General features: G+C 44.0%; 1 protein-coding gene across 3 annotated transcripts in view; it reads right to left on the bottom strand.

Moving 5' to 3' along the window:
* MDFI (MyoD family inhibitor) overlaps positions 1 to 16,787 on the bottom strand; it is a 98,992-nt gene that overhangs the window by 18,831 nt on the left and 63,374 nt on the right. For all 3 annotated transcript variants that reach the window (XM_044445019.1, XM_044445002.1, XM_044445010.1), the window contains one exon: positions 5,139 to 5,354. In XM_044445019.1, coding sequence (XP_044300954.1) covers positions 5,139 to 5,325 — 187 coding nt within the window. In that variant the 5' untranslated portion in view covers positions 5,326 to 5,354. The remainder of the gene's footprint in view (positions 1 to 5,138; positions 5,355 to 16,787) is intronic.

Below are 16,787 nucleotides of genomic sequence, written 5' to 3'. Positions count from 1 at the left end.
ACACACAAAACGCTGACCCGCCCACTGATGCCGCCGCTGCCTCGACGGCGGCCACCGTGGGACCGGGGATTGGGACGCTGCCGGCCTGCAGACCCTCCATCTTGCGGCGAGTTCTCCGCGGGCCCTGCCCTTGCCCCTCCCCCTCAGTGTGGGTGGCAGCTGTGCCGGATTGGGGGTGGGGTGCAGGGAGGGGCCGTGGCATTAACTCGCTGGCCACGACCGAAGGGCATCACCACCGTTTGGGGCCGTGCGGGGCCGTGCAGGGGCTGGGCTGGCTAGAGACTCTGTCCGTGTGTGTGTGTGGGGGGGGGGATTTTGTAATTGGGTGGGTTGGAAGATTTTAATTGTATTTTAATTGTATTTTATTGGATTGTTTCAATGGCTTCACATCTGGCTGCTACTATGGGGTTGCCTGGGGAGCACATGGGCGCCACCACTGGGGTGGTGTTGGGCAATGGACAATATGGCATTGGGGGTTTAACATGTCGGCATAGAAGAAGGAGGGACAGATGGTTGACACCTGTTCCCCCTTCTGGTTATTCCCCCATCCGGAAGGTTCCAGGTATGCTTATCAACTGCTCCTCGGGCCTGATGGTGCTGCTGCTTAATGCCAGGTCGGTCCATAACAAAAGTTCCCTCATCCACAACTTAATTGTGAATGAGGGGGCCAATCTGGCTTGCATTACAGAGACCTGGGTGGGAGAGGGGGGGGGCTGTATACCTCTCTCAACTGTGCCCGCCCAGCACCAGCCACACCAGGAGGGGAGGGGGGGTCGCTTTAATCTACCAAGCTTCAATTTCCCTTGCAGGGCTTCCTGCTCTCTCGAGACCAGGTCTAGAGTGCTTATACCTGGTGTTTGACGACCGAGACAGATTGGGGATTGTGCTGGTGTACCATGCACCCTTCTGCCCATCAGACACCCTGCCTGAGCTGATGGAGATCGTCTCGGACCTGGTGTTGAAGACCCCCAGGATGTTGGTCCTCGGGGACTTCAATCTCCATGCCAAGACTGTTCTGACCGGGGTGGCTCAGGACTTCATGGCCTCCATGACATCCATGGGGCTGTCTCAACATGTCATAGGTCTGACCCATGAACGTGGATGCACGCTGGACCTGGTTTTCTCAAGGGGGCAGGAAGAGGGTGATCTGAGGGTGAGGAATTTGTGTCTCACTCCCTTGTCATTGTCAGATCACTTCCTTGTGAAGTTTGAGCTCGATGCTGGCCTTTCCCTCTGTAAGGGTGTGGACCCTATTGTGTTGGTTTGGCCTCAGAACTGGATGGATCCAGATGGATTCCTGAAGGCTCTGGGGGATTTTCCGGTTGATAATGCTGGCTCTCCTGTTGATGCTCTGGTTGAACTGTAGAATGGGGAAATGGCCAGAGCTATTGACATGATTGCTCCTAAGCGTCCACTCCTGTCTGGCAGAGCCCATGGTATACACCTGAACTACAGGTGATGAAGTGGATTGGGAGACGTCTAGAGCATAGGTGGAGGAAATCACGGGATGAATCTGACCGAACACACCTATGAGCTCATTATCAAGCCTATGCTGTGGCAGTGAGGGGGGCGAAGAAGAAATTCTTCTCCAGTACCATTGCCTCCTCACAGTGCCGTCCAGCAGAGCTCTTTCGTGTGGTACATGGGGTGATACATCCTGGCCCTAAGAAAGATCCTGTACCACCTTCGATGGCCCACTGTGACGACTTTGCCCAGCACTTTAAGGAGAAAATCGTTCAGATTCGTCACGAGCTGGACTCCACAAGTGATTCAGATCCTTTAGGGGAGGTGCCAATGACTCTGTCTGGTCAGATATTATTGGATGAATTTCAATTGTTGCAGCCTGATGATGTGGACAAGGTGCTTGGACAAGTACGTCCCACCACCTGTTTACTTGACCCCTGCCAGTCGTGGCTGCTGACCAAAGCCAAACACGGGATTGGTGCCCGGATCCTAGAGGTTATTAACGCCTTCAGGGACGGCTGGGTTCCTGCTCCTTTAAAGGAGGCAGTAATCAGGCCTGTCCTAAAGAAGGTGTCCCCGGATCCAGAGATGGCCACCAATTATAGACCGGTGGCCAACATCCCATTTTTGGGCAAGGTGTTGGAACGGGTGGTGGCGGGACAACTCCAAGCACTCTTGGATGAGACTGATTATCTGGACCCATTTCAGTCCGGCTTCAGACCCGGGTATGGTACTGAATCTGCCTTGGTCGCCCTGTATGATGACCTGTGCAGGGAGAGAGACAGGGGGAGTGTGTCCCTGTTGGTCCTCCTGGACCTCTCAGCGGCTTTCAATACCATCGACCATAGTATCCTTCTGGATAGGCTAGTGGGTCTGGGAGTAGGAGGCACTGCTTGGCAGTGGTTCCGCTCCTACCTCGACGGCCAATTCCAGAAGGTGGTGCTGGGGGACTTTGGCTCTGCGCCATGGCAGCTATGCCATGGAGTACCACAGGGGTCCATTTTGTCCCCCTTGCTATTCAATATCTACATGAAACCGCTGGGAGAGGTCATCAGGAGGTTTGGGCTGTGGAATCATCAGCATGCTGATGACACCCAGCTCTACCTCTTTTTCAACTGATCCAGGTGAGGCAGTGGCTGTACTGAACCGGTGCCTGGCCGAGGTAATGGGCTGGATGAAGGCCAATAAACTGAAACTCAATCCAGACAAGATGGAGGTCCTGTTGGTGGGTGATTCGAGCTCCTGGGTAGGTGACTTGGGCCCTGCCCTGGATGGGGTTGCACTCCCTCTAAAGGACAGGGTCCACAGTTTGGGAGTACTCCTCGACCCGGAGCTGTCCCTGGAAGCTCAGGTGACTGCAGTGGCAAGGAGTGCTTTCCTTCAGCTTCGGTTAATCCATAGCTACATCCCTACCTGGAGGACGATTGCCTAGTGACAGTGACACATGCATTGGTTACTTCCTGGTTGGATTTCTTTAATGTGCTCTACATGGAGCTGTAAACAGTCTGGATACTTCAGATGGTGCAAAATAGAGCTGCCAGGTTGCTGATGGGGACTGGGCGTTATTCTCATATAACCCCAGTCCTCTACCAGCTTAACTGGCTTCCCATTGAAGTCCAGGCTCAATTCAAGGTGCTGGTTATTACCTATAAAGCCCTTAATTGCTTGGGACCTGGATACCTAAAGGAATGCCTTTTGCCATATTTGCCCTCCCGCCCCCTGAGATCGGCAGCAGAGGCCCTCCTCTGGGAAGCCTCTGTGAAAGATATTAGGAGGCAAAGTACCTGGAGGAGGGCTTTCTGTGCAGTGGCGCCCCACGTATGGAATGCACTCCCCAGAGAGGTCTGCCTGGCGCCATTATTTGTTTTTTGGTGCCAGATTAAGACCTTTTTATTCCAACAATATTTTAATAACTTTTAATATTGATGTACATATGTTTTTAATCTGCAGCCAGGGTGGATCTGAAATTCATTTGTATTATGTTTTATATTATTTTTATTAATTTATATAAGCCATCCTGAGGCCTTCGCGACAGGATGGCATATAAATTTTCTAAATAAATAAATAAAAACATAATTTACTTTTTTCTGTATTACAGGTATATACGAATGCTTCATTTTATGCAGCAAAGATATGCAAGATGCTTTCTGTTTTTGTTGTGTGTCTACTGTTGCACACCAAACCAAATACAGTATACCCCCGTGAAGTCGCAGTTCAGCATTCGTGGCCTCAGTCTTTCGCGGAATTTTCTGTGCGGCGGCTTGCTCACAAGGAGATCGGTTTGGACTTGCCCGGAGAAAAGGATCTCTGTGCGCACCTGCCACTGCCTCGCCATGTGCATGCACTCACCCCCCGCCCGCACCACCTTGGTGGCCCGCTCCCATCGCTGGCACCAAATTCGCAGTTTTTCACAATTCGTGGGTGCTCTAGGAAAGCAACCCCTGCAAATTTTGGGGAACTACTGTACATTGCCAACTTCTTTCCTTCACCCCATCTTTAACTGGTTCACTTAGAAAATTTGTCTACATTCCAACATGCGTAACTTGACAACTATGGAGAAAGGGCAGCACAGGCAGGACCATACATAGAAAAATAGAAACAGACCAAGTCAGAAGGGGTCTCTCGGGCCATATAGTCTGACCCCTGGCTCTACCCAGCTCAGCTCAGCTCATGACATGACATGCCTACCATGTGCATCACTTTGTTGTGCTTGTACACTTGCTGTTTGTGTGTGCTTGCCCTGTTTGCTGCCAGTCACTGTGTAGCATTCAAGATCATAGGACTATCATGGGCTTCCTGGTTCAGTCACCTGACCAGAACCCAGCAGGTAAATGAGTTGTCCTCTTGGGTGGCATACAAGGGCTGGGTAGAAGGTACACCCTGCAAGTTGCAAGGAAAGCTCTTGAAGTTTCCTTCAAGAAGAGCAAGTGAAGAGCAAGTGAAAAATAGTAGGTGCTCTACACATGGGTTCTTATTACACTGAAGTATTCACATTGGGGCATAATTACACAATTAAAAGAAAACTGTTGGAATGTCTATGAACAATATAGGATTTATAAAGATCTTATAACTGTAGGACCATCCACTTCCAGGGTTGATTCCTGTATCTACATTGACTAGACCCTACTGGACACCCATGGTAAAGCCCAGATCTGGATGAAGGCCCCTGCATTTCCTTTAGATGAAAAATGGGGGGGGGGGGGTCATAGCTGATAGATATGGACTGTCTGATTTGGTCTCATGTGTGCCTGATGTTAAGCAATCAGATGCCTTTGAGGAGGGGAACTTGAGCCCCGGAAGCCACTCAAGCATGCCGGTAGTCCCATCTGGTTTTCCCAGATGGCCATGCCCCTTTCCTCTTACCCCACTTCATTTCACCTCATTTCTCCTCCAATTGGTGGCTTTCCAGTTTTCCAGTCCCCCCTTCAAATGTTCATCCTAAGGCTTGGTTACTGGCAGTCAGAGCCTTAAGCTCCAATATGATAAGGGCTTTTTGGCGGGGATAATATAGGCCTTGCCCCTTTTGCTTTCACTCTACCCATGACCAGAATGTAGTGCCCAAAAGCTTCCCCCAGACTGATTTTGCCCTTTGGCTAAAAGAGGCTCCCCACCTCTGAGACAGATAATGAATATTAAAATAGGGAAGGCAGCAATGACAGGAGGACAAAACTTACGGGTCACAGTTTCTGTTGTTACTGCAAAGTCATCCTCGGGTTGTGCCTTGGCTGTTCCATTCACCAGGGATCTGCGAGATGCTGAATGTTCTTGTGGTGGGTTTTCATCTTTGACATCTGTGGAGTGACTTTGAGAAGCTGGGGCTGGCGAGTCTGGAGTCGTCAGTACTACCGCTGAATCCGGCATGGGGGAAGAGGCTGCATTTGTATCTTGGCCTAAAAGACATGAGAGTTCTGATATGCATACCACTTTATCCTTGAAAAAGCAGGCTTGCTTGGTACCTGAGGCCCTAGAAAACTTTTATTTATTACATTTTACACTGCCCTGTGCCCAATAGCCAAAGTTCCCTGATGGTTCACAACCATTACAAAGTTTAAAAGTACAGTATAAAATAGAAGTAAAAAGCCAAAGTGAAACCTATCAGTGTAAAGATGAAAATGACAGATTTAAAACAAAAACTGAAAGACTAGAAAAATTAGAAGGTCTTCACCTGGTACCAGAAAGAGCAGAATATGGAAGCCAAGTGGAATGGGAAGCTCATTCCAAATTTGAGATCCTTTTCCTAGGAGGAGCCACCCACCTTGACTCTTTGCAGGGACTCCCTCAGAAGAACCGCTGAGGATGATCTCAGGATCTGGGCTGGTATGTATGGGAAGATACAATCCATCATGTAGCCCAGCTCCTATCTGTTTAGGGCTTTGACAAGAACTTTGGATTTTGACATGAACATGAGATGGCAGCCAGTGTAGATAGAAAAGGACAAAATATAGTCACATTGGCCAGTTAACAATCTCAATTGCTCTCATTTGGACCAGCTGAAGTTTCCAGACCATTTTCAAAGGCATTTTTCAAGGATCTCAGCAATAAAAGCAGACCACCCTCCACCCAAATAGATCCCCACAAATGACCAGCAGTAGTGCACCCAGTTTCTAAATATTATCAGTTAAAAATAAAACTATACATTTGCATTTGTTCATGGATTAAAACATTTTTAAATTTTAAATTTTCAAAAATTATATATATTCAAGTTACACACACACACACATGTGCACACAGAGACAGAGACAGAGAGACAGGGTTTTTAAAATGTGAAACGTTTCAGTCACAATAGAGAATAACAGTAGGACCAACAGTGAATTAACAGGGCTATCTATACATGGATGCACACTATATATAGCTATAGATAGGTACACATATACAGAGATGAAGCACACAGCTTGTCAAGGATCAAGCTTGATAAGCTGATATATCTATGAGGCTTATGCACATGGGTTGCCTTGCTCAACTCCTTTCCTTCTTGGTGCACGTGATTCAGCATTTCCTGGGCAAACAACCACAGTTCTTCCTTATGCTCAGTGCATTTCCACTTCTTTTTCAGGTGGACAAATGGTCAGGCTGCTTTGAAACTATCCCCGTTTCAAAATCATTCTACTACCTTTGATCTCCCATTTGGGGCACTGCTATATCTTGACTGGGAAACTATGGTTGCCAAGATCAGAACTAATCAGGATCTTAATTTCAAGCTGTGGTTTACAGTATGGCCTATACAAGGGAGGCTATTAACCTGACAAAAGACTGGATGCAACTGAGGAATTTTACTGGGTTTACACAGAACACATCAAATCCTTCTTTTCCCATCTCGTAGCAGCACATACATCCAGGTTTCCTCACAGACTGTTTGCCTTCCTCCCCATGCCGCAGCCTTCCACCTTAAGAGCCCCTTCCTGCTCCTGCTTGGCACTCAGAATAGAAACAGTTTACACATAAGATGAGCAGCTGAAGCGCAGCAGCTTTGGAGGGATGCAACCACACTTTATATAAAGCAAAATTACACCTTAGGCAAAGAGAGTGAGGCCAAACACCCATAATTACACTGATGGTAACAACAAGGCCTCCTTGCAGCCAGGCAGGGGGCTGAAGGCAGGAAGCAAGAAGCCTCGGACCCATCATTATATCCAATATAACAAGAGGTCCTACATGCAGGCAGGCAGACAGGGAGGGAAGGAGACAGGCCGCATGCACATAATTATAGCAACTGTAAAACCGAACACAGCATGAAGAGTAAGGGCCAGATCTTTGGGGTGCCACACTTAATAGTCAACTTTCTTTAGGTTTCAAAAGCCGCTGCATCCACCAGTCACTCACTGGCATAGCCACATCTCAGTCAAAATGTATCAAAGGCAGAGCTCGACTCTGAAATATATGCAGTTGTTTGTTTCTTGAAGGCATGTGTATGTCTCCCCATGTCATAAAGTTTGCTGGCCAGCTTTGGTAAACAGTAAACAAAGGACGCTCACAGAAGAAAAGAGTCCCATCTCTTTTTCTACCATCACCCTGCAGTCATGAGCCCCTGCCAAAGCCAGACCATTCAGTAACGGATTGTGTGTGTGTGGGGGGGGGGGGGCTGCAGGGAAAGTGAGGGATCACACAAAATTTGGCACACGTCTGTCTGAGCTGGGGTGATGCTCCTCACTTGGCATTTCCACATGATTCCGGAGCACCTCCTTGCCCATGTTTTCCGGACGAGTCTTTGAAAAAGGACAGAAGGCTACCAAAGGATCAGGAGGAAACTATATTTGCATGAATTTAACTAAGTGTACTTATCTTCGGATTCAAGCCATGTATATAAAAGTGCCCAATACAAAGTATCTCCACAGGAAATAGGGAAACAGTTTAGGAAGCACAGAAATCTAGCCTTGGATGTGCCACTGTAATCGATGCAAGGGAAGATCCACTGTAGTCCGTGCTTAATTTTGAAAACAGGAGATTGTCCACAAAATATTTGCCCTGCACACCCTGCTTAACAACCTATCAGTACAAGCCTATATGTACCCACTCAGAAATAAGTCCCACTGTGTTCAGTGGGACTTACTCCCAGTTGAGGATATACAGGATTGCAGTCTAAATTGAAGAGGAAATATGCTGTGATTTAAAATATTAGTGACAGCAACAACAATAACTCTTCAAAAGTCTTCAGTTTTTCAGACCCATAACACATCTATATCTATGGACTAAACCACATGGCGAATGGTGAGGAATTCTGGGAGTTGATATCTAGGAGCATTTCTATACAAGACACAAGACACTTAACTACTGTGTCTACTTTCAGTTTCATCACAGAATTGAGACTGGAGCTCCATACAAAAAATGTTTCCTTTCCTGCTTTTCTGCTAGGGAACTGCTAGCTGGTGATGCACCATAGTGGAATATTGAATTGCACAAGTAGGAAGGTACCTTTTCTTTCTTACTTTCCCTTCCAGAAGTAATATGTCATTTCCCACAACTGAAACAAAAAACCAAGAACAGGAAAATGCTTTTAAAAACAGAAGTAAAACTAGAGGATATGACATCATCTAAAGCAACCATAAGCACATGTGACTAAGGACTCACCACCATGCAATAAATGCCTTGTGTAGAAAAGCTCCAAAGCCATTGGAGATCTAAGTTTTGCCCACTCCAGTGGTATAGTCGTTAATTTTCAAGTGCAGGTGCTGGTCATGCCATAGCCATGTACCCAAGGAGAGTCCCAAAGGCAGGCTCATATGGAAGAAGGTGGTCTTTCATATCACCTCATCCCAATGCCATAGGGAAGTTTATAGGCCATAACCAGCGCTTTGAATTATGTCTGAAACCAAACTGGTAGGCAAAGGAATAAAATGCTTCCTCTTAAGTGTCTTCAGTCAGCTGTCTGGTCACAGCAATCTGGGCCACCTGAAGTTCCCAATCAGTTTGCAAAAGCACCTCTGTGCAGAGTACTTTGCAGCAGTCCAAATGAGATGCACGAATATAGCCAGATCAGACATTTCTAGGAGGGGTGCAATTGATACATTAGCCTCTTCTATGTAAATACAAATGTCCTTGTTGCAATTTTGTATTGCAACAGGGATGGCTGACAACAATCTACTGTTCCTGGGAAAATATTTCCAACTCCCCCCCCCCCCGCCCCCACTGTCCAGTTACAGTAAGGACTGCAACTAAGAGAAAGGAGAATAGGGAAGGCTTGGCAGCTGGCATCATCATCATCTTGTTGATTAAATCATCCCAGAGTTTTGACTCAACAAACCTTAATTCCACTTCAACATTTGTCTAAAAGTGGTGGGTCCCCCTGTTAGCCATGAAGGTCCATCATCTGGCTTTTCTCTCTAATGCAACCAAACTAATGCAACCAAACCAAGCACTTCCTAAATTGAATACGATTTGTTTGGACATAAACTAAGGCATTCTCCCCCACCCCCACCCCACACACACACTGTTCCACACACTATTTTCCAACCCTGTCCAAATTAAGATTAATTAAAATATATTAACCTATTAGAATCTCAGAGCAGGAGAGTTGGAAGGGGCCAAGAAGGCCATCAGGTCCAATCCCTGATCCATGAAGATCTCCAGATTCAAGCATTCCTGACAGATGGCTGTCCAATTGCCTTTGAATGCCTCCAGTGTAGGAGAGCCCATGACCTCCCTAGATCGTTGGTTCCATTGCTATACTGCTCTGACAGTCAGGAAGTTTTCCCTGATGTCCAGCCAGAATCAATTAATACTTGTTGAAAAGTATTGCATCCTTCCTGAATAGGCTCAGCAGAGGGGGAAAGTCTTTCCTAAGGCTTACTTACTGGCTGCAAGAGCTGTAAGATAAAATATCTTTGCATTTTAGGCTCCACCTCTTTGCTTTGGCTCTGCCCACCACTGGGGGGAATTCAGCCTTAGGCAGAATCTGACATAAAGGCATAACTTTCTTGTAGCCAAGGTTAATGCAACCTTCCACTAATTCTAACATACCCACAGACTGATGGAACAAAACCAGAGCCACACCCAATGAAAACAGACCACATAAGGCAGGTATTCTAGAGGAAACCAACTATTCCATTACTGGACTTTTCAGATACAGGAACTATACCCATTAAGCCAAAAGCAAGAGGCCTTAAGGCCAAAAGGAAAAGAGGAATTTCAAGGAGCCTGAAGCCTTGTGAGGAAGGAAAGGACCAAGCAGGCTCACACTTTCCATGAAATATAGCCATTAACAGTGCACTGCACTTTTCCTGACCCAGATCAGTTTGCTCACGGAATAGTACTCAGGGGACCTGTATGTGAGCAGTTCCTCTTCAGACTGCATGTCAGATCGGTCCACGCTGGATAAAGGGGCCTTCTGAAAGACTTCTCAGACACACATACATGCACACCACCTTGAGTCTAAAAACAGGAAGACAAATATTGGTTTGGCCTACCATGTTTTCCTCTCCTCAGTACTGGAATTATTTTAAGACAAACCCACTCTTTCTGGAATTATTTTGTCAGCAAAATATCTGGTAGATTGAAGTTTCTCCATATTTTTCTATCTGGAAATTTTTAAAGTATTGCCCAAAACAGTTTTATTCTGTACAGTTAATTCTGCATATTTAAAGTTTGTAAAATTTAATTAATTTGGAATGCAAAGAACAGATTATTCCCTGTTCCACCATATTTCTTTATCCTTTCTTAAGAGGAAGTTGTCACATACCATGAATTAGTTCAGTCACTCTTGGCTTGGCAGGAGGAATGTGGTTACGTCATTGCAGCAGGAGCGAAGGATCTGCCAGAGTACACTTTATAAAGCTACAGAGTATCCTGGATTTAAGGTATTTCTGCAAACACACCATTTTAAATTGAACTATGATTTAACTTAAAAACCCAATAAAAATCCCAGTTCTATTCCACACTTCTCTATATGTCTTTTCAAAAGTATGTCCCATTGAATTCTACCTAACAGTGCAGTCCCATGACCACTTACAAGAGAGCCACCCCCATTGACTTTGGTGGAACTTACTTCTGTGTAGATACGAGTAAAATTACACTGTAAGTCTCTATGGAACATTGACCACACAAGTTCTACTTGCTGACTTCCATTGCCTATATCCTTGCAACAATCTGTATTCTATCAGCCCTCTAAACGTATTTTGATGGATTCCATATGCTTAGGTTTTTCTGGGTACGTAGACTACATTAAGAGTCTTGGGACAACCACATGCACAAAAGGTTCCATATCTCATATGATTAGTGGCTTTGAATTCACATGAGCTGTATATGGGCCCATTCTCACACACAGTTGGCACTTCTGGACAAAATAATTTTCCAGTGCCACCAAAACTGATAACCACATAGCAGAGCAAATGATTTCACTGGGGAATGTTGCTGCTGCCACCTACTACAATGAAACCTTGCGACAGGCCAACTCTGCTTAGCTTGATATGAAACTGGGTCAGCAATGAGAAATATCACTGGAGAATCACCTGGAAAAATAATAATCTATTTTCAAGAGATCTAAAGTGTCTAATGATGTTTCAGAACATGCGTTACCTTTTTGGAACACATGTACTATCTCCCACTGCCACTTGAGAAAAGTACTACAGGCAGTGGTAGAGTGATGAACTCTGAAGTGTAGCACTCAGGTCAATAGTCCCCCATAGCCACACGCCCCCCGAGAATCCAAAACCAGGCAGCTTTGTAGATCCCTATCCACAACCCAATTCTAGTGGTTTTCAAAACCATCAGGAACAGGTCTTTCATAAAAGGAATGGGCCCTAGTTGCTCTTTTAGAGCTATGCCACTGCAGAATACTTTGAATTACAAAATGCTTTCCATTACAACAGGCTCACAATAATATCTTGTTGCTCAGAAAATCCAGCCATTCCAGTGCTCCTGCCACTGTCCCAAATACTGTGAGGATTTTCAGAGGAAACAGCAGAGCTGGAGGAGTGGGGTATAACATCACCATCCCTGTTAATCAAAATGTCCAGGTGCTCCAACCCTACAAGCCCTGGCTACAGTACACTACTGAGTGTATGTCTGGGGAAACACACTGCTAGCAACTTTCTCACTGGTGGTCATTAACAAGTGAAAACTGCCTTCCTAGAGAGCATGCCCCTTGTTACAATGCCACGCCTTGCATTTTCTTTCAGTGTTCCTCATGTGCAAATAGAGGCAGGCCCTAGTAAATAACAGGTGTGTGTATCCAGGTGTGTACATCCTCTCTGTGCCTGTCCCCCAGTCTCAATAATTAGACTTATGGCTTAAAAGTAACATTTTATACTCTGCCTGGCTTCACATGATCATCATGGAATAGAAGCCACCCATGGCCTCATCTTCTGCCCAGCACATGCCAATCATGCACTGCATGATTCACCTAATTACCCTTGTAGCGCATGGGTTGCCATGTCTCCCAAACAACATGCCATGGATTCTGGGATGGTTTTGAAGCCACCACCCCAAAACACTTTGTCAAGCCTGCACAACACAGCGACCTGCATGCTGCAAGAGTAATTAAGAAAATCATGTAACACATGAGTGGGAAAGGAAGTTACTGTGGCCTCTTTTCCCTGGTGATCATGCAAGCCCAGCCTGTGTGTCCCTGGACATTGAGTTTCAGATCTGGGTGTTCCTGGGCCAATGCATCGCTCAGGAACCAAGCAGTTGTAAACTGCGTTCCCATTTTTAAAAAGTTTTAGTCAACTATAGCAAGGAAGGTTTTTGTGAAAATTTGACTGTTGGGTTTGAGTACCTTGTCTAATGAATGAAAATCACAGAGCACACAAAATCCTATTTTTTCTGAGGCAAGGACATTCTATCTGGAATTCATTTCCAAGGTATTATAAACTGGAAATATATATCTTTTGAGACTATTTTGTCTCAAAACTTTGATGGCATCACTTATGAAATTGCTGATTAACCTTTGTGATACCAGAAAAGTAAAGAAAAAATAAAGTTGTACTATGCTTATATGTATGCTTGTACATCAGATCTGAGCAGCATGGAAAATGGAATCCACTGAATATCACTATTGTTTTCAGTCAATGCTGCTATGATTCCACTCTGTGTATCCAAGATTTCCACTTTCAGCAGATGAAAAGTTTCAGAACAAAAATAGATCTAATTGCAAAGCAATGGAACTCTTTTATAGAATGGAGGCAAACTGAGAGACTCCTCTTTATTTGGGTATTTATTTTACTTGAAATATTTTTATATCACTCTTTGTCCCAAAGCTTGAACGTCATGTTCAAGAAGAAGAGCGGGGGAAAGAGACCAGCAGCTTTCTTTCTAATTCATGCATGCCATGGTTTTAAGACGTCTTTGCTGTAATTAGATCTTATGATAACAGAAACTAAAATGACATCAGATGTTTATGCCACAATATCACATTATTCTCACGTTCTGAAGTCTGAGATTTCATTCATGTTGCTAGCTAGTTATTTACTCAAGGGAGTCCCAGCAGTTAGCATGACAGGTTAGGCAAATCTGAATTATGTTTCTTGTTTTGTCTACATTTTAAGTATAATTTTAACAAAGGTTGCCTTGTTGCATCATAAAACTTTTTGCAGATTTATTAGAGAATAACCTTGGTGGATTAGAGCACACTTTCAGATGCAAGGGCATCTTCGGTCAAGCACTTACACATGAGGAAAGTCCTGAGGAAACTTCAAGCAAGCTCAGAGGCATAAGAGGAGAATGATGTGCAGACCCTCTGCTACATGCAATTCAGAATCACTAAAAAGAAACAAATTTGTACTATTTTGCACATACTGCTCTGTTTCTACTGCTAGAAAATTCTAACTGGGATTCTAACTGTGTTCATTTTCATGTGTTTTTATGGTTGTTTTTAGTTAATTTCTTATTTGTTTTGTGGTCTGTGGTTATTGAAGTTTTTAATTCTGTGCTACAAGTCATTCTGAGTAGATCTATAGAAGAGCAGGAGAGAAATAATTAATAATTATTTATTATTTAACAGGAAAAGGAGTATGCAAAGGATGGAAACTCTCATTCCCATATCACCTAGAATCCTACTGAGCCCCTGGATTCTGAGAGTTAATCTAATGTTTTCTGAAGATAGACCTTTCAAGTCTATCTTCTCAGCCATGAGGGCTAGAAATTCAGAATAAAATTTTAAAAGCCAAGATCACCCAGAACCAAATTCTAAGCTTATTTCACAGCTCTGCTCTAGTAAAATTAAGAACATTTAATAGTATCCCATGGGATACTATTCTTTGCAATTTATTCAAGTTGTTGCTTGCAATATTATTTTATGTGCACTTGCCTCCAGATGGGGAGAGCAATCTTGCACATGTTTATGCCTAAGTAAGTCTCAAAATGTTCAGCTAGACTTACTCTCTTGGAAATGTTCTTGGGTATGAAGCCTCAGAGCTGCATTGCCAAATTTGTCATTTATTGCATGTTTGTGTATGAAAAGGGCTCCCCAAAAGGGCCACATACAAGCGGACACTTCTAGGCACTACTGTGATATAAGAACTGTATAGCAGTAAATTTAAAACTTAGTACCATCTCTGTGTTCCTGCTTTTGGGTGTACAGGAATGAAAAAGCTGCATGGTAAAAGAGAAAGAAAGAAAAAGGAATCATTTGTGCTTACAAGCAGAGAGCTTTGCATATGTCAGCAATGAACCTTCCCCCAGTTTGCATCATTCTTTCAGAGAAAGAGATATAAAAATAAGTTTGGTTGCAGACAGAAAGCCACAATTGGGAGGATGTGTTTAGGTGGCAGCCGGGTTCTGTGGATTGTCTTCAGAGCTACCATTCCTGTGGGCAAACATTTGGGCTTTATAATAGGGAGGTCAAGGCTGCGGTTTCATGAGATCTATAGCTGCAAATCCAGCATGCAGTTCACACATGCTAATGTACCATTCTTATTAAGTGACAGAAGGACTTCACACTTGATGCTTTTCCTACAAGAGCATCAATGTGTAGGAAAAACATATGCACCAACACTTGTGAAGACAGGCGAATGTAGCATAAGCATCCGTCTCTGCAATGCTGCAAGTTTCATCTTCCCAACACATTTTTCACTGCAGCAACATAAATAACAGTGTTCCTACTAGCTGATTCTATAAGAGTTGGATTTATTTCACTCTTTCTTGAGTAAGACATGGTGATCAAATTCTTGTCTACATGAGGAACAGGAGTAACCAAATATATAGATTTAAGCAAGAATATAATATATTCCAATCTAAAGTATCACCCATGTGCACCCTTCATTCTGTAGTAGAATTAAATCAACATCTGCTAAAAAGGAGCAACAATACTTAAAATTATGGTCCATGTGTTTGTTCTTCAGATGGATCTTTTACCTTAGGCCTAAAATTAAAGTATCCTAATATTTCACATTCAGAGATATTTAGGGACAGGACAGTGTCCCAAAAAGCCTAGGTAGCAAGAACAAAAATGTCATAATTAAGAATACAATGTTCAGAGTCTCATGTTGTCAGGTTGCAATAACATCTATTTATGACATCATGAGATTTTCCAAATTCTCCAGCTCAGCGGTCTGTCTTTGTAAGAGGTCCTTACATAAAACAACATTTAATTTTAATGCTGGTTAAAAAGGCAGCAGTTCTCACTGAAAGTTACTTAAGTCGGAAAATGGAAAAATAACTGATCAGAACGAAGATGTAATACTTCCCACAATTCATTTTATATTTGTATTAATGCACAGATGAGCTTGAAGGCTGGGGAAAAGATACATATGGTACAGATCACCTTCAAGAGGTTTTGGAAACAGCAGACCTTTCACACAGACTGTCATGCCAAAGAAAATTATGAAGAGTCTAATTAAGGACATGCTGGTACAGTAATTGTATAACCTTCTCGGGTCAATCCAGCACAGGTTCTTCAAGGGGAAATTGTGCTTCTCTAACCTATTAAGAGATCTTTTGAGAAGTTAATTGAAGATTAGATATATGGGAGCTAGTGGACATCATTATTAATGAGAATTATAATTTGAACATATCCAGCTCTTTCACTGCAAGTCACACTCATCCCTTAGCTTAGGTTTTATTCAAATGGCTAGGCCACTGACAACATAAGATCACCCAACACTATTTTATTATTTATTATTTAATTTGTATGCCTCCCACTATTCCAGATGGATTCTCTAGGTGGTTTACAATAGAATACTAAAAAACAACCATCTTTGGGGGGCAGTTGTGACAGCTCCAAGAAGGAGAACCCCCAACCCCCAGAGGAATTATTAATTTGTGATTAGGTTATTAATATGTGTATGCCTATGTGCATGCATAGAAGCAGAGCAGTTCCCAAATACTCAGCACCTGGCTACCACCCCAGGTAAGATCTAAGGATGTGTGTACATTATCCGCCATTACTTCAACACCACATTGATACTGGCCATATGATACCAACACTACACATCCAACTGAAATAATGTGGAATTTAAACTTAGTTGATGAACATTAGGGTGTGGATGAGACAGGAGCAACTTAAACAAGACCTTCAGTGCTTCCCACTAGTCAAGTGCACATAGTTATACTGGAACTGGATCTCTGGTGCCAATATATTTTAAAGAAGAAACCCAATTCTATGCCAGTAGTAGCCAGTTTCCCCTTCATGGATCACTGCCTTGTCGTGGCGAAGGAGCCTGTGTAGCTCGATGAAGCTATGAGCTATGCCATGCAGAGCCACCCAAGACGGACAGGTCATAGCAGAGAGCTCTGACAAAATGTGATCCACTAGAGAAGGAAATGGCAGCCCACTCCAGTATTTTTGCCATGAAAACCCCATGGACAGTACCAAAAGGCAAAACGATATGACGCCAGAAGATGAGCCCCTAAGGTCAGAAGTGTCCATTAGGCTACTGGGGAAGAGCGGAGGG

Source organism: Varanus komodoensis, unplaced genomic scaffold (genome assembly GCF_004798865.1).
Source record: "Varanus komodoensis strain SLA01 unplaced genomic scaffold, ASM479886v1 scaffold1, whole genome shotgun sequence".
Taxonomy (NCBI): Eukaryota; Metazoa; Chordata; class Lepidosauria; order Squamata; family Varanidae; genus Varanus; species Varanus komodoensis.
The sequence above is the reverse complement of the archived record's forward strand: the minus strand, read 5'-3'. Positions and strand labels throughout refer to the sequence as shown.